This window comes from Trichechus manatus, unplaced genomic scaffold (genome assembly GCF_000243295.1).
Source record: "Trichechus manatus latirostris isolate Lorelei unplaced genomic scaffold, TriManLat1.0 scaffold00153, whole genome shotgun sequence".
Classification (NCBI taxonomy): domain Eukaryota; kingdom Metazoa; phylum Chordata; class Mammalia; order Sirenia; family Trichechidae; genus Trichechus; species Trichechus manatus.
The window spans coordinates 2329630-2352040 of record NW_004444089.1 but is presented as its reverse complement, the minus strand read 5'-3'; the positions used below and the strand labels follow the sequence as shown (position 1 = coordinate 2352040).

General features: G+C 40.3%; 1 protein-coding gene across 1 annotated transcript in view; it reads right to left on the bottom strand.

Moving 5' to 3' along the window:
• Nucleotides 1-7078: 7078 nt before the first annotated feature.
• The window catches only part of LOC101351367 (zinc finger protein 556-like), a 31900-nt gene continuing 16567 nt past the window's right edge, over nt 7079-22411 (bottom strand). The window contains exons 3-6 of the mRNA XM_023740333.1: nt 16113-16239; nt 14779-14929; nt 13905-14199; nt 7079-7134 (exon numbers count right to left, since the gene is read on the bottom strand). Coding sequence (XP_023596101.1) covers nt 7111-7134; nt 13905-14199; nt 14779-14929; nt 16113-16239 — 597 coding nt within the window. The 3' untranslated portion in view covers nt 7079-7110. The remainder of the gene's footprint in view (nt 7135-13904; nt 14200-14778; nt 14930-16112; nt 16240-22411) is intronic.

Below are 22411 nucleotides of genomic sequence, written 5' to 3'. Positions count from 1 at the left end.
TTTTCAGAAGTAGACTGCCAGGTCCTTCTTCCTAGTCTGTCTTAGTCTGGAAGCTCTGCTGAAACCTGTCCACTGAGGAAGACCCTGCTAGTATTTGAAATAATCAATGGCAAAGCTTCCAGTATCACAGCAGCATGCAGGCCACCACAGTATGACACTTGGTGGTGTGCAAATATACACATGTATCTTTATTGTGCTTTAGGTGGTAAGTTACAGCTCGAGTTAGTTTCTCATTCAAAAATTTATACATATATTGCTTTGTAACATTGGTTGCAATCCCCACAATGTGATAGCACACTCCCCCTTTCCACTTAGGGTTCCCTGTGTCCATTCATACAGTTCCTGTCCCTTCCTACCTTCTCATCTTGCTTTTGGGCAGGAGTTGCCCATCTGGTCTCGTATACTTGATTGAACTAAGAAGCTGGTTCCTCACGCGTGTTACCGTTTGTTTTATAGGCCTGTCTAATCTTTGTCTGAAAAGTCGGCTTCAGGAGTTGTTTCAGTTCTGAGTTAGCAGACCATCCAGAGGCCATAGTCTTGGGGGTTCCTTCAGTCTGTCAGACCAGTACGTCTGGTCTGTTTTTGTGAATTTGAATTTTGTTCTACATTTTTCTCCCGCTCTGTCTGGGACTCTCTGTTGTGATCCCTGTCAGAGCAGTCAGTGGTGGTAGCCAGGCACCATCTAATTCTACTGGGCTCAGGCTGGTGGAGGCTTTGGTTATGTGGTCCTTTAGTCTTTTGGTTAATATTTTCCTTGTGTCTTTGGTTTTCTTCATTCTCCTTTGCTCCAGATGGTATGGAACCAATAGATGTATCTTAGATGGCCGCTTGCAAGCTTTTAAGAGCTAGATGCTACTCACCAAAGGAGGATGTAGAACATTTTCTTTATAAACTATGTTATGCCAATTGACCTAGATGTCTCCCGAGACTATGGTCCCCCGTCCTCAGCGCCAGCACCTTGGTCCTTCAAGGTATTTGGGTGCATCTAGCTTTTTTTTTTTTTAAACAACAAATAAAAAGCAAAGTCACATAGAATTGCTCCATGACCTAGCAATTCCACCCTTAGGTATATACCCAGAACTGAAAACAGGGATTCAAACAGATATTTGTACACGAGTGTTCACAAAAATATTGTTCACAATAGACAAAGGCAAAAACAACCCAAGTGCCCATCAAAACATGAATGTATAAACAAAATATGATATATGCATACAATGGAATATTATTCAGCCATAAAGAGAAATGAAGTTGTGGTACATGCTACAACATGGATGAACCTTGAAGACATTATGACGAGTGAAATAAGCCAGACATGAAAGGGCAAATATCTTATGATTGCATTTATATGAAATGTTCAGAATAGGCAAATGCAGAGAGAGCAAGATTAGTGGCTGTATTTTTTTCTGTTGTACAAACGGTCGCTATGAGTTGGAACTGACTGGATTGCACCTAACAACAACAACTAGGGGCTGGAGGGGAGGGGAAATGGGGAGTTATTGTTTAATGGGTACAGAGTTTCTGTTTGGGGTGATGAAAATTTTTTTGAAATAGGCGTGACAGTTGCACAACACTAAACATAACTAATGCATTTGTACATTAAGATGGTTAAAATGCAAAATGTATGTTACATGTATTTTACCAAAATCTTTTTTAAATTCAATTGTAAAAAACAAAAACAATGTCTAGTCAATTCACAGAAAACAAAATATAAGAAACTTCGAAAGACTATGCAGCCTTTGTTATAAAAACTTAAATGACAAAAACAGGATACCATATTTTTTGTTTATTGTTTTTAAAGCAGACTTTATTTTTAGAGAAGTTTACATTTACAGAAAAATTGTGCATACAGTACAGAGTTCCCATGCACCCCACCTACACCCACACAGTGTTTCTCCCATTGTTAACATCTTGCATTCCTGTGGTGGGTGGGACATTTGTTACAACTGACAAATCAATATTGACACATTATTAACTACAGTCCATAGTTCACCTTAGGGTTCCCTCTTTGTGTTGTACACAAAACCCACCTGTGGGTTTTCACAAGTGCATAATGTCATGTGTCCATCATTACAGTAGCCTATAGGATAGTTGCACTGCCCTAAAAATCCCCTAGGCTCCACCTATTTCATTCCTCCTCCCTCTCCCCAAACCCCTGATCTTTGTGCTGTCTCTATAGTTTTGGCTTTTCCAGAATGTCAGACTTAGAATCACACAGTATGTAGTTTTGGACTGGCTTCTTTCACTTAGCAGTATGCATTTAATATTCCTCCGTATCTTTTCCTAGCTTGATAAATTATTTCTATTTATCACTGAATAAATACTCCAATGTATGGATGTACCATCATCTACTTGTTTACCCATTTACCTATTAAATGACATCTTGGTTGCTTCCAATTTGTAATTATGATTAAAGATGCTATAAACACTTGCATGCAGGTTTTTTAATGGACATGTTTTTGACCCCTTTAGGTAAATACCTAGGAGTGCTACTGCTAGATCAGAATGGTGAGCCTATGTTGAGATTTGTAAGAAACTGCCAGACTGTCTTCCGAAGTGGCATTCCCATGGAACACTATTTTTTACTTTCCAATTTGGCAAAGATCACAGTTCGTTAACACTGTTGGCAATGTTACAGGGAGACAGGCATTTTTATACATTACTGGTAGAGTTTATCCTGGCACAGCTCCTACAGAAGGAAGTATGGCAGGGTCTATCAAAATTTGATGTGTACATTTTAAAATGCATCTGGTGACCTAATAAAAATTCACTGCTAGGAACTTATTCTACAGTTATTACACATGTGCATGAAGGGCAAGAATGTGGCTTGCAACACTGTCTACAGGAACAAAAGAAAGGAATAGTCTTCACTAGAAAACTGGATAATACGTTATGGTCCATCCATGCAATATATATTAGAGGGAACCCTGGTAGCACAGTGGTTAAGAGCTCAGCTGCTAACCAAAAGGTCAGCAGTCTGAATCCACCAGCTGCTCCTTGGAAACCATATGGGACAGTTCTACTCTGTCCTACAGGGTCATTATGAGAATCAACTTGATGGCAACAGGTTTGGTTTTAGCTGTTAGAGACAGGCCAAACCCTATGTGCGTGGAATGATTTCCAAGACATATTAAGTGAAAAGGACAAAAAAGTAAGGTGCAAACAAAAGGTATGGTAATCTACCATTTGTGTAGAAAAAAGTCATTTGTGTTTGTATATGCATAAAATATTTCTGGATACACAAAGAAAATGATGACAAGGATTTCTCTGGGGAGGATGACTGAGGTCAAGCGAGAGACTTTTCATTGTGTTCCCTGTACTACTTGAATATATATATATTTTATCATAGGTTTGTATTTCCTTTTCCATATATAAAAACTGTAAGAATAAAATATATGGAATTTAAAAAAGACAGTTCACCTTTCAGTTCTCAGCCTTACCCTGAAATTTCTTTTTTGTAAATATATATAACACATTTGCCAATTTAGTACCGTGAATTACAGTAATCATGTTGTGCAACCATCATCAATATCTGTCAAATTTTCCATCAACATAAACAGAAGAAACGCAATGCCTACCATGAGTCTGAGTTGACTCAAAGGCTTTTTTTTTTTTTTAAATCGGGTAGGTTGGTATAGGGGAAGGTCAAGATGATGGAGGGTCGGACAGTTATATCAGCATTGGCCAGGAACACAGGGCAGAGCCTGAGGGACATAATTCTGGACCATCTATTAGGTGAGTCCCACTAGCAGAAAGGAAGCTGCATGTGATTTCTTCTATTAACTTTACAGTGTCCTCTGTGATTTGCCTGCTTCCTAGAGCTGAATCTACTCTCTACATCAGGGGTCAACACACTACCTGCCCCAGGCCAAACCTGACCCACAGCTGCTTCTGTAAATACCGTGTTACTGGAACATGGCCACGACCATTCATGAACCTACTGTCTTCAGCTGCTTTCGAGCTACAAGGGCAGAGTTGTCTTTGCAAAGGTGAAGCTACTGCCTGTGAAGCCTAAAATGTTTACTATCTAGCCCTTTACAAAATGTTCGCCTAACCCTGCTCTAAGTCACTGTCTGGGATGGATTTTCTTTCCAAAGTGGATTTTCTCATCAGAAAAGAATGAATACTGTACCTGTGTATGCAACCGAAAAATTGTCATGTCTGTTTAAACACGTTAATGTGCTTACTCCAGATACACCCACCAAGTAACTGGACCCGAGGGAACATGTACCATGAAACACTTTCTCAAAAATTAGTCTTTCTTCCCCTCAACCCTCCATTTCTTCTAGAATCTGTCTGCAGGGTTCAAAACAGAAGTCAGGTGGAGGAAGGGCAAGATGGCAGCGCAGACAGCAGCACCCTCACGATCCCCCACAATGACAAATAAGTAAAAGCGTGTGCAACCAGCGATCTCGGAACTCTGGACACTAACTGAAAGATGGGAGAACCAGGCTGAGCACCAAACTAGGGGAGAGTTGAAGCGTGGACTGCAGGAAGGCAGAGATTCAAGGGCTGTCCACACCCTACTCGCCAGAGGACTCAGTCGGGTTCCAGCCTGGAAGGAGCCGCAAGGCGGCAAAGCGTGTACTGGGACTAGGTAGGCCTAAGAGAGAGGCATGCAGGAGTGCAGTGTAAATCTGAATTCCAGCCACCCCAGGAAAATCCAGCTAGAGAGTAAGCGTGTGGACTGGCCTGGGGTACCTGGTGGGCTGAGGGCAGGACGAGCGTGCACCCCCAGGGAGGGGCACAGAGTAGCTGTAACAGTGTAGGCATGGGCAGTGGTGGAGAGTGCCAGGAACAGAACCCAGGATAACTTAGCAGTCACGGGACAGCAACATACTGGAAAAAACCTAGCACCCCCTCCCCCCACGGACACCTTAGTGGCCCAATGAGTCACCGCTAGCCAGGGTCCTGCTCCGAGAGGCACAGTGCCACTGCCATAGATTTTTTTGTCAGATACTCTTCTTTTGTACCAAAAAATTCTTATTTATTTCTCCTTGAATTCATCTCCAGATAAGTCTTAGAAACAAACTGTCATTAATGTTTTAAAAGTAAAAAGCTGTTTTTAAGATTAATCTAGAGAGATCTCATTTCCTTCCACGTTGACTCTTCTTTTTGAAATACGTTTTGTCTCCCCAGTTATACTTTGATAGATTTTTTCATGTCTTACAAATTTATATATGTCTGTCTATCTAAAGGAACCTTTGTGGGGCAGTGGTTAAGAGCTTCGCTGCTAACCAAAAGGTTGGCTGTTCAAACCCACCAGCCAGTCCATGGCAGAAAGACACGGCAGTCTGCTTCGGTAAAGATTACAGCCTGGGAAATCCCATGGGGCAGTTCTACTGTTGTATATGGTTGACATGAGTTGGAATCAACTGGAAAGCACACAACGTTTGTCCATCCGTCCATCCATCCATCCATCTAGAGAACGATAAGGATATAACTATAGAGATGCTAAACTTCAATATATGTTCAAAGGACAAACGAGACTTCCACTTTCGGTAGTTTGGACCAAGTCTTCCAGTGAAGACACCTAAAAAGTCTTATTAAATAAGATATTGAAAAATTGCTGGACACAATTCAGAAGAATATGGAATAAGAGAGAAGCCAAGCATTTCAGATGAACTTTACCAACATGACGCTGATTCAGTTAGACAACCATGTCAACAAGGTTCAGACATAGGGAAGGAAGCTGGAGCTCAGGCTTCCCAAAAGTGGGAGCCATAGCAATATAAAACAAGGACTTCGAGGCCTGGCTATGAGCCATCCTAATGGGAATCTCAAGCTCTGAAAGTTTTAAGGTTTATGAGATTGGTAGCAACTCCAGACACCTGGCATAGCAAAAACAACAACAAAAAAAAACCTTCTTTGGAAAAAAAGTTGTACCTTCAATTATGTCTAACTAAAAACATCTAACATATTCAGCTATTGATCTTTGACTACAAATATTTGTATTGTTGTATTTTATTTAGTGTACATCAATAACTCTTCAAAAAAATAAAAGTCAATGAATATAATGTCTGTTGTAGAACAAATTATCAGGAACACAGGGAATGAAGCAGCACAGACAACAGAAACAGACACCCAGATGTAAAACACCTCTGCTTCTACAGTCATGAGGATAAAAGGCAGAAACTGGAAATAACAAATGACACTTTAGATTGAAAGGAACCAGCCAGAAATTCTGTACTGAAATATATAGTTACAAAAACAGAGGTGCTGGATTGGTTTAATCTCATTCGATACATAGGAGGGGACAGATTTAACAAACTTAAAAAATTATACAAAAAACCAAGCAGAATAAACCAGAACTACAGAAGTTGGGAAACACTGCAGGGTTGGTAAGCAAAAGCGGAAAAGAGCTCATAGTAAGGAAAATAGAAGTGGAAGTGAGCAAACCTTTTTTCTAGTAACTGTCAGTTCTCATTTGTGGAAAATCTACTTTGTTTGAAAGTCTCTTTCTCCAGCTCATTTCTGGATTTTTAAAAATCTATTTAACACTTTGAATTTTATCACACAGCCTTCGTACCTCTGATTCCAGGAGTGAGATCGGAATTGTTCTCAATTCCTAGTACCATTTGGGGGCTGACCTTTCTCCACTCACATGCAAAATCCCTTGTTCCTTTACTGCTTTTTGACTATACCAGCTTCTCTCCATCCACATTACTGCTGTCTGCCCACCTCCCATTTACTTATGACTTTGGAAGCTGGCTAATTCTTACTTTCTCCCCTAAATTCTGCATCACTTCTGGGGGCTTCAGTGTCTGTATGGATTTTTATCTACTACTTTTGCCTCTAGTTTCATTGATCTCATTGCTGGGGATTTTCCACTCCGTTCCACTTCAGGTAACCAATTCCACAGACCGGTGGTCACCCACGGTCGCTATGAGTCGGTATTGACTAGATGGCAGTGGGTTTTTTTTTTTTTGGTGGTCATCCAGAAGGGCTCTGTGCCTGTGAAATCAATGACTCTCTCTTCAAAACACAGACTCACCTCCCTAGAGCTTGATCCATATTTAGTCCTTGATTAAATAAAACCTACAGTCATGCAGTTCTCCCATCTCTTCCTTCTCAGGGCACTCCTAATTCTTCTTTCAGACACCATGAATATAATCATGTCATGTATCCAATGCTTTTCTGAAATCAAGATACATTATCTCCCTGGAAATCCCATGAAATGCTCCCTGCTATTCAACAGTGAACTTTGTTTAAAACATAAAGACATCTAGTTTACTGTGAATACGTTCTTAGGGAATCTCTGTTCAATTATTCTTTTAAATCACATTTTGTTTCTAAGTTAAAAAAAAGCAGAACATTTAAAATATTTCACTTGGTTATGAATTCAGCGTCACTGTAGATCACATGAGTTTGATCTATAGGACTACATTGTTCAGTAGTGCAGTGGCTAAAAGATACCACTGTGACAAAATAAACTCTTTGGAGCCTACTGTAATGATTATAGGATATTTGGGGCTTAAGGCTGGGAAAGACCGCCGCTGGAGATGTGGACATGTGGAAGTTGACTGGTGGTTGAAGCCAAGAACACGGGTGGCCGTAGCACCTTTTCAAAGAAGCTTAAACATGAAGATAGTGAAAAGAGCTGAAACACAGCTATAAGATAGTTCAATTAGGTTGGAAAGATTTGATATTAAGTGCAGTCAGGAGACAGGAGATACTGAAGGCACTGGAGACAGAGTGGTTGATGGTGTGATGGATCAGAAAAGGAGGGGACCCAGAACTGACAGCCAAATTTTTCAGAGACCCAGAGTATGGAGTTGTAGATGGCTATGGGGGCAGAAACTTTTGTAATGAGAGGCAGGAAACTGAAGAATTCCCCGCATGACTGCCTCTAAATGTATCCAACCATTCATTCATTAAAAATTATTTATTGAATTCTTAACTGTATACAGACATCAGCTGCACAGACATGAGTATGGTTCAACCCATTTTCCAACCCTCACTAAAATTCCCCCAATCATGCAATACAGTAGTTGAGACATCAGATTTAAGGTCAGATGAAACTTAATGGCTTCAACTCCTTAGTATCTATGCCCAGGTGTTCTGGTTATCTAATGCTGCTGTAACAGAAATACCACACGTGGATGGCTTTGACAAAGAGAAATTTATTCTCTCACAGTTTAGTAAACTACAATTCCAAATTCAGGGCATCACCTTCAGGAGAAAGTTTTCTCTGTTGGCTCTGGAGGAAGGTCCTTCTCATCAATCTTCCCCAGGACCACGAGCTTGTCCGTGCAGAATCCCCAGGTCCTAAGGACGTGCTGTATTCCCAGCGCTGCTTTCTTGGTGGTATGAGGTCCTCTTGTCTCTCTGCTTGCTTCTCTCTTTTTTATCTTGAAACAGATTGGCTCGACACAATTCAACCTTGTAGACTGAGTCTTGCCTCATTAACATAACTGCTGCCTATCCCCTCTCATTAACATCACAGAGGCAGGATTTACAAGACAAGAAAATCACATCAGATGACAGTGGTGGACAATCACGCAATACTGGGAATCATGGCCTAGCCAAACTGACACACGTTTTTCGGGGACACAATTCAATCCATGACATTCCACCCTTTGGCCCCCAAAAGATGACATCCTTGCAACATACAAAACATATTGACCCCATCATAGCATAGCAAAAGTCTTAACTCCAAGTCCAAAATCCAAAAAATTCCTCTCCATCTGTAAAATCTGGAATACAAATTATCTGCTTCCAAAGGTACAATGGCAGAACAGGCACAAGCTAGACATTTCCATTACAAATGAGAGAAACTGGAGAAAAAGAGAATAACAGACACAAGCTAGACATTTCCATTACAAATGAGAAAAACTGGAAAGAAAGAAGGGATAACAGGCACCAAGCAAGTCAGTAGAACACATTACATTAGCCCTCAAGGCTTTGAAAATAATCCTGTGTTCCCCAAGACCATTTACACAATGGCCCTGCCCTATAGACTCTAGGTATTGGTCACACTGTCCGGATTCTGAGTGGAGGCCCCTCGGCCCTGGGCTTCAGCCCCACCTTCCAGGCCCACTGGGACGGCAACTCTGCTCCTCAGCTTTAGGTGCACCATTCTCCTAGTCCATCTGAGTGGCAACTCCACCCTTAGAAATACCAGGGGCCATGGCTCCACCCTCTGAAACCACAAAGGTCATGGCCATACCTTTTAAGACTGAGGCAGCTCAGCTTCCTATGTAGTCTCTTCAACTTCTGCTTCCTGGTCCCTTGGCCTCTAGGTCCTTGGGCATCATGTCCACATCTACCCTGCTCTGTAGCAAAGCTCTGTAGCTCCACCAACAAGTGCCTGGAAGCACACTACTCTGCCAGTAAAGTTTAGCCAGAAGGCACGCAGCTCTTTTGCTCTGTGAGTCAGCAAGCCTAGCTCCACTGCTAAGTGCCTGGAAGCATCCCACTCTGCCAGGAAGCGTCCTGTGCACAGGCACTCAGCTCTCTTGCTCCATAGGGCAGCTCTAGCTCTGTCTGGCACTGGTCTCCTGGTTCTGCTGCTGCTGCCGGTTCTCTATCCATTCAGTTTCAAAACCACTTCCACATTTTAGGTATCTGTTAGAGTAGCACCCCACTTTCTTAGTACCAAATTCTGTCTTGGTTATATAGTGCTGCTATAACAGAAATACCACAAGTTGATGGCTCTGACAAACAAATTTATTCTCTCACAGTTCAGTAGACTACAAGTCCGAATTCAGGGTGCAAGTTCCAGGGGAAGGCTGTCTTTCCATTGGCTCTGGAGGAAGGTCCTCATCAATCTTCCCTTGGACTAGGAGCTTCTCTGCACAGGAACCCTGGGTCCTAAGGATGCCACTTACTTGGTGGTATGAGGTCCCTTTGTCTCTGTGCTCACCTCTCTCTTATATTCCAAAAGAAACTGGCTCAACGTACAATCCAATCTTGTATATTGAGTTCTGCCTCATTAGCACGACTGCTGCCTATCCTCCCTCACTAACGTCACAGAGGCAGGATTTACACAAGAAAATCACATCAGATGACACATAGCCTAGTCAAATTGATTATCTTTTGGGGGCACAATTCAATCCATGACACCAGAGGACTAAGAAATTCCACTTCATATGCCAACTGCATCGTGGAAATCTCAGATTCCTGTCCTTGTTTAGCTCTGACACTAGCCACCCAAGCAGGATTCTCCCTCTGACTCTAACCACCCAGGGCTAGGCCAGACCTCACAAGTTACAAGGACACTGTCCTTCAGGCTGCCAAACAGGTAGACACCAGCTGCAAGTCTGGGAATCTGATCAACTCCTAACTTCTGATATGCCAGCTAAAAGTCTGGGGGTTCCCTCTAACCCCCTTAGAATACCAGCCTCAAGATTAGGGGTCCCCAGTCCACTTACTTCTGACCCTCCTTTCTGTTCAGTAATTCACTGGAACGACTCACAGAACAAAAAGGCCATCTGAATATCTTTAATATAACAAAACACAATACAAATGAAAATATATATGGGGTAGGGTCTGGGAGGATCCCAGTGCAGAGCTTCCATGTCCCCAGGACATGCTACCTTCCACATGAAAGGAAGTTTCTCACCAACCGGGAAACTCCCTTAAGCCCCTGACCTCTGGACTTTTATTGGCCAGTCCTGCATGATAAGCTAAATTATGCCTCAAAAGGTCAGCATCAGGCTATCAGGCAGTCCCTCTGATCTTGCCCACCCTCACTCATTAGCCTCAGCTGCACTCCAACTCTCAGGAACCTCAAAGGCCAAATTGCTTTCTGCAAGGTGGTTCATCACCTCTGGTTAGCAATTCTGAAACTATATATGTTTTAAAGTTCAGCAAAAAAATGTATTGTGAATAATGAGATCCAGGAGCATTATTACTAGAGAAAAAAGTAACACATAAAGTAAGTGAAGAGACTAAAACAAACCCTGTGGTATTGGACTAGAATCAGAGATATGGATATAATCTTGCAGTTTTTAACATAATATACATACAGATCCATAGAGAAGTATAAATGTGTGTCTTTGTATGTGTATACTTACATGTATCTGCTAGCTCTTTCCACTTTGAGGGCCCAGTAGCAATAAGTATACCTAATGCCCAGATCTTTTGTTTCTAAATATTATTCTCTAATAAAAGGAACCAGAGTTTCCTGGAGAAAAGTCTGATTCCAGGGCTTATGAAGGTAAAGGACAAAATGAGCCTCATACGCTGGCAGAAATTAACAAATTAAAATGAGGACATGTTAAAAAAAAAAAAATACAGGAACCTATTTAAGGGAGTGTCTTAGTCATTTAGTGTTGCTATAAGAGTGATACCACAAGTGGATGGCTTTAACAGAGAGAAATTTATTCTCTCACAGTCTAGTGGGTTACAAGTCCAAATTCAGGGTGTCAGCTCCAGGGAAGGCTTTCTCTGTCAGCTCTGGAGAAAGCTCCTCATCATCAATCTTCCTGTGGTCTAGGAGCCTCTCTGCACAGGAACCTCGGGTCCAAAGAACATGCTCTGCTCCCGGCGCTGCTTTCTTGGTGGTATGAGGTCTTCCACTCTCTGCTCGCTTTTCCTTTTATGTCTTGTAAGATACAAAGTGAAGGCCACACCCCAGGGAAAACTCCTTTTAAAATGGATCAAGGAGACGACCTGAGGAGAATGTTACATCCCACCATAATCCTCTTCAACATAATCCAATCTTACCTCATTGACCACAGGCAGAAATTAGGATTTACAACATATAGGAAAATTATATCAATCACAAAATGGAGGACAATCACACAATATTGAGAATCGTGGCCTAGCCAAATTGATACACATATTTTTTGGGGGACACAATTAAATCTACGACAAGGAGTTTATAACAACCAGCTCTGGGACAACTTGAGCCAAAAAAAAAAAAAAAAAAAACTAATATGGATTAGCCTACACTGGTATAAACAATTTGATAAACAAAGGGGAGAGAAGGAAAACCTATTCCTTGCAGAATTCCAATTAATAAACATAGAAAAAATGATTGGAACAGAAAGTATCATGTGGTAAACACCACAGTAATAATAATCGTAAGTAAAAACATCAATAAGTACTAAAATTAGTAGACTAAAGTACGATGCAAACTAGAAACTTTGCAAAGTCTCAAAGTATCTCATCATAAAAGTTAAAATAGCTAACTTTACAGTAGAAAAGAATGGAAAGAAATGTGATAAACACGAAAATAAAACAACAGTCTTAAAAACAAGATCAATGTATTTTATTGTATTCAAAATAACATCAATAAAACATTAAAAATATAAAATCACATTTCCTCAAGGCTATTCCATGCAGCCTTACTTGTAATAACCAAAGGCTTTAACACTGATCAGGACAGCCCTGCAATTACAATGAAACTTGTCATTTGTCCCAAAGGCACAAAGTAGCTCTAATGACCCCTTCTTTGAGTTAGTATTACTTCCTTACTCACTGAGAAACGTTCTTTAACCCTAGACTTTGGGAAATTTGCTGTTTCAAATTACAGCAGTAAGAATGAAACATTCCACTTTTGACATACAGTAGTCTCTCTACTGTGAGTTCTATGTGAACGGAGGTGTGAGAACAACTAAAAGCTTTCCCATATTTTGTACATTTGTAAGTCTCTCTTCATGGCAGGTTCTTCTATGTGTTGTGAGATTTATGGATTGCCTAAAGACCTTCCCACATTCCTTTCGTTCTTAAGACTTCTCTCCGCTGTGAATTCGTTTATGTGTAGTGAGGTGTGAGGCCTGACTAAAGGTCTTCCCACATTCCTTACATTCATAGGGCCTCTCTCCAGTGTGAGTTCTTATATGTGAAGCAAGAGCTGAGGTATCCCGAAAAGCTTTCCCACATTCCTTACATTTATAAGGCTTCTCTCCACTGTGAGTTCTTATATGTGTAGTGAGGTGTGAGGAACGACTAAAGGCCTTCCCACATTCCTTACATTTGTAAGGTCTCACTCCACTATGAGTTCTTCTATGGGCAGTAAGATGTGAGGAACATCTAAAGGCTTTCCCACATTCCTTACATTTGTAAGGCTTCTCTCCAGTGTGAGTTCTTTTATGTAAAGTGAGGGCTGAGGGGTCACTAAAGGTTTTCTCACATTCCTTACATTCATAAGGTGTCACTCCACTGTGAGTTCTTATATGTATAGTGAGGGATGAGGCATGACTAAAAGCTTTCCCACATGCCTTACATTCGTAAGGTTTCTCTCCACTGTGAGTTCTTATATGCGAAGTGAGAGCTGAGGAATCACTAAAGGCTCTCCCACATTCCTTACATTCAAAAGGTCTCTCTCCACTGTGAGTTCTTACATGTGTAGTGAGGTGTGAGGCATGCCTAAAGGCTTTCCCACATTCCTTACATTCATAGGGCCTCTCTCCAGTGTGAGTTCTTATATGTGCAGTGAGGGATGAAGCATAACTAAACGCTTTCCCACATTCTTTACATTCATAAGGTCTCTGCCCACTGTGAGTTCTTATATGTATAGTGAGGTGTGATGACTGACTAAAGGCTTTCCCACATTCCTTACATTCATAAGGCCTCTCTCCACTGTGAATTCTTTTATGTTTAGTGAGGGATGAGGTCTCACTAAAGGCTTTCCCACATTCCTTACACTCATAAGGCCTCTCTCCACTATGAGTTCTTTTATGTTTTGTGAGGGATGAGGCTTCACTAAAGGCTTTCCCACATTCCTTACATTCATAAGGCTTGTCTCTTTCATGAAATTTATGTAAATTGAGGGATGAAGGATGACTATAGGTTTTACATTCTTTACATTCATGCTTATGACGTCTCACATGTGTCCGAAAGGATGTGAAAGTACAGAAATGTTTCCCACATTCATTACATTCATAACGTTTCTCACCAGTGAGTCTTGTCACAGAATTCTTAAGCAGTGAGATACAAATGAAGTCATTCCCACATACCTTACATTTATGGAGTTTCTTTCGATTAAGAATTCTCATAGAAGTGGTTAGGTGAGAGGGAGAACTGCAGGTTTCTCCACATTCCTTACACTGACAGGTATTGCATCTAGTGTGAGATCTGGTACGATGCTTATGTGATGGGTGATCCATGAAGGCTTTTCTGTGCTCACAGCATTCAAAGCGATTTACTTCTGAAGGATTTCTTTTTAGCACAGTAAGATTTGGAATCCAGCTGAAGGTGTTCCCACACCAATTGCCTTCATTACTTTCACAGAGGTTCTTTACTGTACGACTTCTGTTAAAAATAGGCAACATGCTGTTGGAAATAAATTTGTTTTCATTTCACCATTTACAGACACAGTGAATCTGCATGGTTCTCGCCCTGACTTGTCTCATGTTTCATAGGTTAAATCATCTAGCAGAAATACTACCATCACTCTATTTTTCTAAAATACGTGGCTTTCTGGTAATTGTGTCCAAGTAAAATAAGTTTCAAATACGTGATACCTGGTTTACATTTATGAAAATGTTATACTGTAAAAATTCTCTGAACATATAATTTTACAGCTAAGTTTATATATATTCTTAGGTGCCTTCGAGTCAGTCCGACTCAGCAACCCCATGTACAACAAAATGAAACACTGCCTGGTCCTGCACCATCCTCACGATCGATGCTATGTTTGAGACCATTGTTGCAGCCACTGTGTCAATCCATCTTGTTGAGGGTCTTCCTTTTTTTTTTTTTTGACCCTCTACTAAGTATTACATGTATAAACGTACATATGTGTGTATATATACATATACACACACACACATGTAAGTATATCACAACACCTTAGGACTTTCTCCTGAGGCAGTTTTCTCTGACACTCACCTCGAACTTCTCTTCTGGTTTTCATGCTGCTCTTTATTGTCATGTGATTCGGAGATTGCTCCTAACATGGAGGACCAGATGTTATTCTTCATGAATCGCACCATTATGTGTTCACTGGATAACCTTTCTCCATCATTAAAGTTTCGAGAGACTGATCCATTAATTCAAAGTAAGGTTCACAATATGAAACAAAAAAAGGAATTCTTAGGGGAAAAAAAAGACTGCTGTGAACAAAGAAAAGACTTAGCCATATTTTGCTGTTTCAGCACTTTGGTAATGGTTAAAAAGTAATTTACCAGGAAATACGTCCATGAAGATTGAGACTAACGGTGACGTAAATAGGGACAACTAGGAGAACTAAGTAGGAAGATATTAGACACAATACACATGTAACATTAAAAAAGAAAAAGAGTCTCCATGACTACAGGTGTGAGAGGATTGCTAAAATCATTAATCTCAAGTATCTGTGAAGTTCTGCCCTCAACCCGAAAGAGACATTTTCCAGTTGACTGATTGAAATGTAATTCTCCCCATGCAGGGCTGGTCCTTCAAAAAATTATTGCTTTCCTGGTGCTCCCTGACACAGTGGCCCTGGATGAATCCTATCTCCACTGTCCTTGCTTCTCTGGGAAAACAAATGTGTACAGCTGACATGGTGTTTACGGAGAAATGCATATCATGAAGGAAGACAGTGCAAAGCAATGAACATTTCCCTGACACTGAGCCAAAACTTTGCTCTTCAGGGTCTCTGAAGATAGATAGGTATGTGTTTATTTGCAGCAAAATAATCATGTCACATTGTAATAAACATACAAAACTCTCTACAAAGTCCCAAAACACAAATCTTTCAGTGCCCCAAAGTGACCCCTGAAGCCAATGCTTACATTTAAAACACTCAGAAGAACCTCAGGGCTTTTAAACATAAGAGAAATAAAAATGCACCTTAATACGCAGAGTTTTACATTCACGGGAAGCCAAGATACGTGAGTGAGCTCCACAGACTAAGAGGCCATGCCATGCCTGTTTTATTTAACAATTTATTCCCATTCCTTAGCCCAAATTAGTTTCTCATTAAACAATTAATACACATATCGTTTTGTGACATTGGTTGCCAACCCAATGACATGTCAATACTCTCCCCTTCTCAACCTTGAGTTCCCCATTACCAGCTTTCCTGTCCTCTCCTGCCTTCTCATCCTTGCCCCTGGGCTGGTGTACCCATTTAGTCTCATTTTGTTTTATGGGCCCAATTTTTTGCTGAAGGGTGCAATGAGTAAAATGTTTTTGTTTACTAAAAGAATAAGTAAAAAAAAAAAAAATGATGCCACTCTTACCTACTGAGGCCAGGTTTCTGAAGGTTTCCATCATCACATCTCTGTAGAGTTTCCTCTGAGCAAGATCCAGCAAAGCCCACTCTTCCTGGCTAAATTCCACAGCCACATCCTCAACGACCACTGAGTCCTAAAACATCCCACACATTCTGGATCAGCAAGGTAACATGTACTCCAATGTATACAACAATGAAAGGTGAGGCTGACAATCCTAGGGAACTGAGAATTCATAGGGATTTGACACAAAGTTCTGTGTTCTACCAAGGTCTAGTCTAGAGTATAGCTATCAGCTCTGTCCCTTCATTAACTACATTCACTACCTTACTGATTGTATCCTGTCTCACAAACTTCCAACACACTGATATCATCTCTCCACAGTTTGACTGTGACCAACCGCAGCCTTATTCCTCTTTATGATCTAGAACAGTTAAAAAACATAGCAAAAATGACAGAAATGCTGTAATTCAGATCCTCACTTCCTTATGAACAATTTCGCATCCTTCCAGAGGTGATCCACCAGAATATTCAATAAAAAATTAAGCACAGGGTGAAAGCAAGATAAAGTATTAACAACTGGGAAATACTGCAGAATGGCAGTATTTCATTTTGTCCCTCACAGCCATGGAAGGATCAAGGGCCCGCACAAACGGTAACCCAAGGCCCTGACCTTATCATATTTTCTTGAACTGTAAGGAGATCAGGAGGTGACAGGTCCACCTGCTGATCTAAGAGTATTCTTTTGGAGAATTACAAATTTTTACAGGTCAGACACCAATTTTTCAAAAAACTCAGTTGTTCTGTCATTCACTCTGTCCCTTTCTTAGAGACAGGCACAGGTAATGCAAGTTAAAAAGCTCAGGTGAGAAACAGGAAACGTGAGAATCCAGGTCTCCCCACAATTCTCAAATTTCAAGACCTGATGCATCTGTACACCAATTATTAGTGATTGCACCCCTCAACAAACATAAACCCATACGCACTCACACAAGTACAGTCTAATGTTACGAGACAACAAAAAGCACTATGTCTGCAGAAACAAGAACAGTACGCCCTTGGGTTTGCTGACCTAGTGGCTACACTGTGCATTTTTTAATGACTGCACAACATGATAAATGTAATCAATGTCACCAAATTACACATGTAAACACTACTGAATAGGTAAACGTTTTGTTGTAATTTTTACCACTAAAATTAATTTTTTAAGTTGAGGTGGAGGCAGTTTATCTGTTAAATTGCCCATGAAGCCTAGGAAACAAGAGACTTACACAGCAGCCTTCTAGAGGCTCCACTCCAAAATTCTCTTACATTTGCAGCCCCTGGAAGGCACCCAACCATGACTACCGGAACTCTAACCACTGGAATACCCTGGTCTGTAAGAGTGACCTCTGTGAAATACCACCAATCCATTGGCTTCCTCATGTAGTGAGGAGAAAAAAGCTGCTGAACTACACTACGGGTGCTACAAAAGAGCAGCTTCAGAATAAGAAGACTTCTCTTGTCAAGGAAGGGGTGAAGTGAGCTATGTCATCTCTAATCAATCCTGGTACGATGGTGTCACAAAAAACTTTGAGCTAGAGCCCAAATCCAAAAGTCTCCTCCACTGCAGTACACCAGGTTACATATTTTAAAGTCATCAAAAACCCTAACGTTCATAATACAATATGGTAACGAAATGTCCCATGTATTGAACAACTACAACTTCTAAAACGTTTTGCAAAAACTTTTAGACACATTAGCTCATTTATATCTCATGACTCTCCTGAACAGATCTTATTTCACACAGTTCATAGCTGAGTAAAATTAGAAACAATCACATGCTCAATGTTGCCCACATGGAATACTGCTTAACCGGGATAATGGAGATCAACTTGCCTTTGAAACATAAATTCTTGACAAGTAAATTTTTGTTCATAAGCATACACTTTTGCTGTAATTCTGGCTGTTATTCTCCAATAACACCATGGATGATCTAGAGCCCTGCTGGATACTACGGAGAGGAGACAAACGAAACATCCTATTCAATTCAGAAAACACACAGCTACTTTTCCTGGCAAAGCTTATGTCTCAGAATTCTTCCCTTCAGACTCTTAACTATGTTGTTGAGAAGATTCTGACTCATAGCAACCCTAACAGGATACAGTAGGACTACCCAACAGGGTTTCCAAGGAGCAGCTGGCAGATTCAAACTGTGACCTTTTGGTTAGCAGCCAGAACTCTTAACTACTGTGCCACCAGGGCTCCTCTTAACTATGGCTACCTTCATTTATTAAAATTGATTTAGGTAATACTGACACAGGACCTACTTCATGTAGGCAAAGCAAATACAGCAGTGAAAAAAATATCCAATAAACATGGATCGTAAGTTCTTTCAGTGTGGACAGTAAAAAAAATATACATATGTATGTATGTATACATATAAAATGTCAAGTGCTGATACATTCTACTGGAAATGCAGCACAGTAAGGGGATGCGCAGCAAGTAACACAAGCATATTTATCTTTAATAAGCCTGCGCAGGGAGAATAATCATTTTAGAAAACATTAACTATTGAAACCTGGCTTGATAAGGAAAAAAAGATCCCACTTTCAATTCTAAAAACTTGAAAGCAGACTACGATGATTTTGCAAACACCCATACAAATTTCACACGCTTGTCTACTTCAAGTCCCAAAGTAGAGGCACAGGAGTCAAAGGGCTCTATTGACTTCATGCCCAGGAAAGAGAAGATACATCACTTATACCCAGAAAAGAAAAGGTCATTAGCAATAGACCAAACATATAAATTTGGAAAACCTGAAAAACAAAAGCAGCATAAATGAATACTATAAAGAAAATAAGATGAAAAAAAAAAGACCACAGTAATGAAAACAAAACACAAATGAAGACTTTCAGTTTCTGGTCTGATATATAAGGAACTTGGAAGTCATCATTACCATCCTGACAAGAAAAAATGTGAATATACTGAACTCAGAAAATTGAGGTCATAGGGAAAACTGCTGCCTCTAAACTGGAGGAAAACATAAGCAGATACCAAGACTCATACCAGAGCAAAAACCTAGGACCACAACTATCTCTAGGCTCATTATCAGCATACGAAAACTTAATATGCAATCAATGAACTGCTGGAGGATCAATGTGGACAAACTTCAGGGTTAAAAATGCCAGGGAGGCCCAATCTTAGGAGGACCCACAGAGTTTGAGTTTTACCTGCAGGAACCCAATCAGCTCCTCAATGTAACTGTCAGAGAAAAATCTCCCAGTACTTCCTCCTTCCAGTGGAGGGATGAGAAAATGTAGCCATTTCAAAAGTTTCCCAGAGAATTCTGTTCTTCTGACAAGGCCTCTCCTTAAGGGAACCTATTTTACCAGAAACTAACTGACCTGCACTAGTGAAATACCCAACTCCAGCCCCATCTAGGCTTCCTGTCTCACCAAAGTGGGTGAGGGGAGAAGCAGAGAAGCACTGGTCACTGCCAAGGGGCACAGGCTCACTAAAAGACTGAGACTTAAACCAGGTTTCCTCTTTGTCCACGTTTACCACAACATCAAAAGGACTCATATAATAATAAGATAACAGAAAGAATTCCAAGTCTCAGACCTGATTTAAGAAGTCTCTAGGAAACCCAAACACAACAGGGAAGAAAAAAACAAGAACATCAGAGCAACTGACAACTATAGCAAAGAGTAAACAGCCTAACTTCTAGCTGTTTAACAATAAAACCCCATACTAAAGGCCTATTCATTTATCTCATTTCTTTTTATTTAGTACATAATCTCCTTTCAACCAAAAACTACTAGGCACACTAAAGACAAAAACACAGCTTGAAAAGACAGAGCAAGCATTAAAATTAAGATACAGCATAGATTTCAGAATTATCAGACCAACAATTCCAAATAACTATCATTATACATGCTAAGAGTGCTAATAAGTACGCAACATGTAACAATACATGACTAATATAAGCAGAGAGAATAACAAAGATACCTAAGGAAACACTAGGAATAAACACTGCAACAAATGAAAATGCCTTTAACAAGTTCCTCAAATGACAAGACAAAGCCAAGGAAAGAATCAGTGAACTTGAAGATATGTTAATAAAACTCTCAAAACTGAAATGCAAAGAGAAAAAAAAAAAGATGGAACAGAATAGTCTAGAGCTGTGGGGCAATCACTAAAGGTGGGCCATCCATGTATTGATGTATTGAGAACACCAGAAAGGAAAGAAGATAGAAACAGAAAAAATATTTGAGATAATAATGACTGAAAAATTTAGAAAACTAATGACGCACACCAAAGCAAAGATTCTCGAAGTTCAGGGAACGCCAAAAAGGATAAATACCAAAAAATGTCATATTCAAACTGCACAAAAACTAACAGAAAATCCCATTCCTTGGAAAATAGCCAAAAGAATTGAAAGCAGAAAATCAAACAGAAAATTGTACACCAATATTCACTGCAGCACTATTCACAATAGCCACAATGCCCATTAACAGATGAATGGATGAACAAAATATACTATATCCATACAATGGAACATTGCTTAGCTATAAAGGGAAATGAAGTTCTGATAGGTGCTAGAACATGGATGAACTTTGAAAACAATGTGCGGAGTGAAATACGTCAGTCACAAAAGGACAAATATCGTATGATCCCACTTCAGGAGATAGGCAAATGTATAGTGACCAAACTCATTACTGATTACCAGGGGTGGGAAAGAGGGAGAAAAGGGGGCTCACTGTGTACGGGACACTGAGTTTCTGTTACTGGTGGTGGAGTAAAATGCGGAAAGAAATAGTAATGGTTGCACAACAGATGAATCAATGTCACTACATTACTGTTGTTCTTAACTTGCCACTGAGTCTATTATGACTCATGGTGACCCCGTGTATGCACAGCAGAATTACTCCATAGAGTTTCCAAGTCTGTGACCCTCTGTATGCATATCACTAAGCCTGTCTTCCGAGGAAGCTTGTAAGTGGGTTCAAACTGACAATCTTCTGCCTAGCAGTCGAGCATTTAATCGTTATACATATAAAATTGTTGAATTGACAAATGTCTTGTTATATGTATTTTTATTACAATTAAAAAGATTTTTTAAAAAAGACTGAAGAGGAAATAAGGATGTTTTCAAACAAACAAGGGTGAAATTGGTCACCAGCAGAACTCCCTTGCAAGAAAGGGTAAACGAAATTCTTTAGAGAGAAGAAAAATGATATGGATCAGAAACTCGGATCTACGTAAGAAAGGACATTAGAGAATGAATAAACAGATAACATAAAATCTTTTATCTTTCTTATTTTTTAATGGATCTAAAAGTTTGTCCAAAACAATAATAGCAAAAATATATTATGTGATTATAATTTACAGGTAAGTGAAATGAATGACAGCAATGTTATAGGAACAGGAGGGAAGAACTGACAATACAGTTCTAAGGCACTTGTACTACCCATGAAGTCGCACACTGTTATCTGAAAGTGACTGAGACAGTGGTAAATGTATTACTGCAAACTCTATAGCAAACACTAAAGAAAAAAAAAGAAGTATAATTGATATACTAAGAGGAGAAAATATGGAATCATATACAAAGCTCAATTAAAACCAGAGGCAGTAGAAAAAGATTGAAAGACAAAAAGAAAACAAAGAACAAGGACAATGAATAGGAAAACAGTAATAAACATGAAGATATTAATCCAACTATATTCATAATCTCTGTAAAAATGGTGTGGTGGAGACTTCTGACCTCCTCCAACTTCATAAGGGGGAGAAAGACTCACCATCAGCATCAGCCCAAGGCTGATTCCTGTGAAGTGGAGGTCAGACATACCTCCACTCTCCAACCTTTTTACCAATTCTGACACCAGCCCTGCCTACGACACTCTCTACTTCTCTGCTGGGCTCGATAATTTGTTGCAATGGCCACAAAGAACTCACAATGTTCATGATTATGGGGTTTATTGGGGAAGTAACGGTTACAGTTCAGGATCAGAAACAACTCAGGATACAGTTCTTCAATCAGGAGAGCTTCTCAGCTGTGATCACAGGCAGGCCTCTTCCTAGTCCTCAGCCTCTTGGCCCTCTTGGGCCAGCCCACCCTCTGCCCTGCTCGAGTAAGCATTACAAAACTCTTCAGCTCCACTGATAAGCTTCCAAAGTCACCCCATTTTGCCAGTAAGTCTTGGTCCAAAGGAGCTCAAGCTCTCTCGCTTCTTGAGTTGGTGAGCCTAGCTCTGCCAAGTGCCCGGCAGCACTCCCACTCCGTGCCAGCAAACCTCCTGTCCAAAGGTGCTCAGTTTTTTCACTCT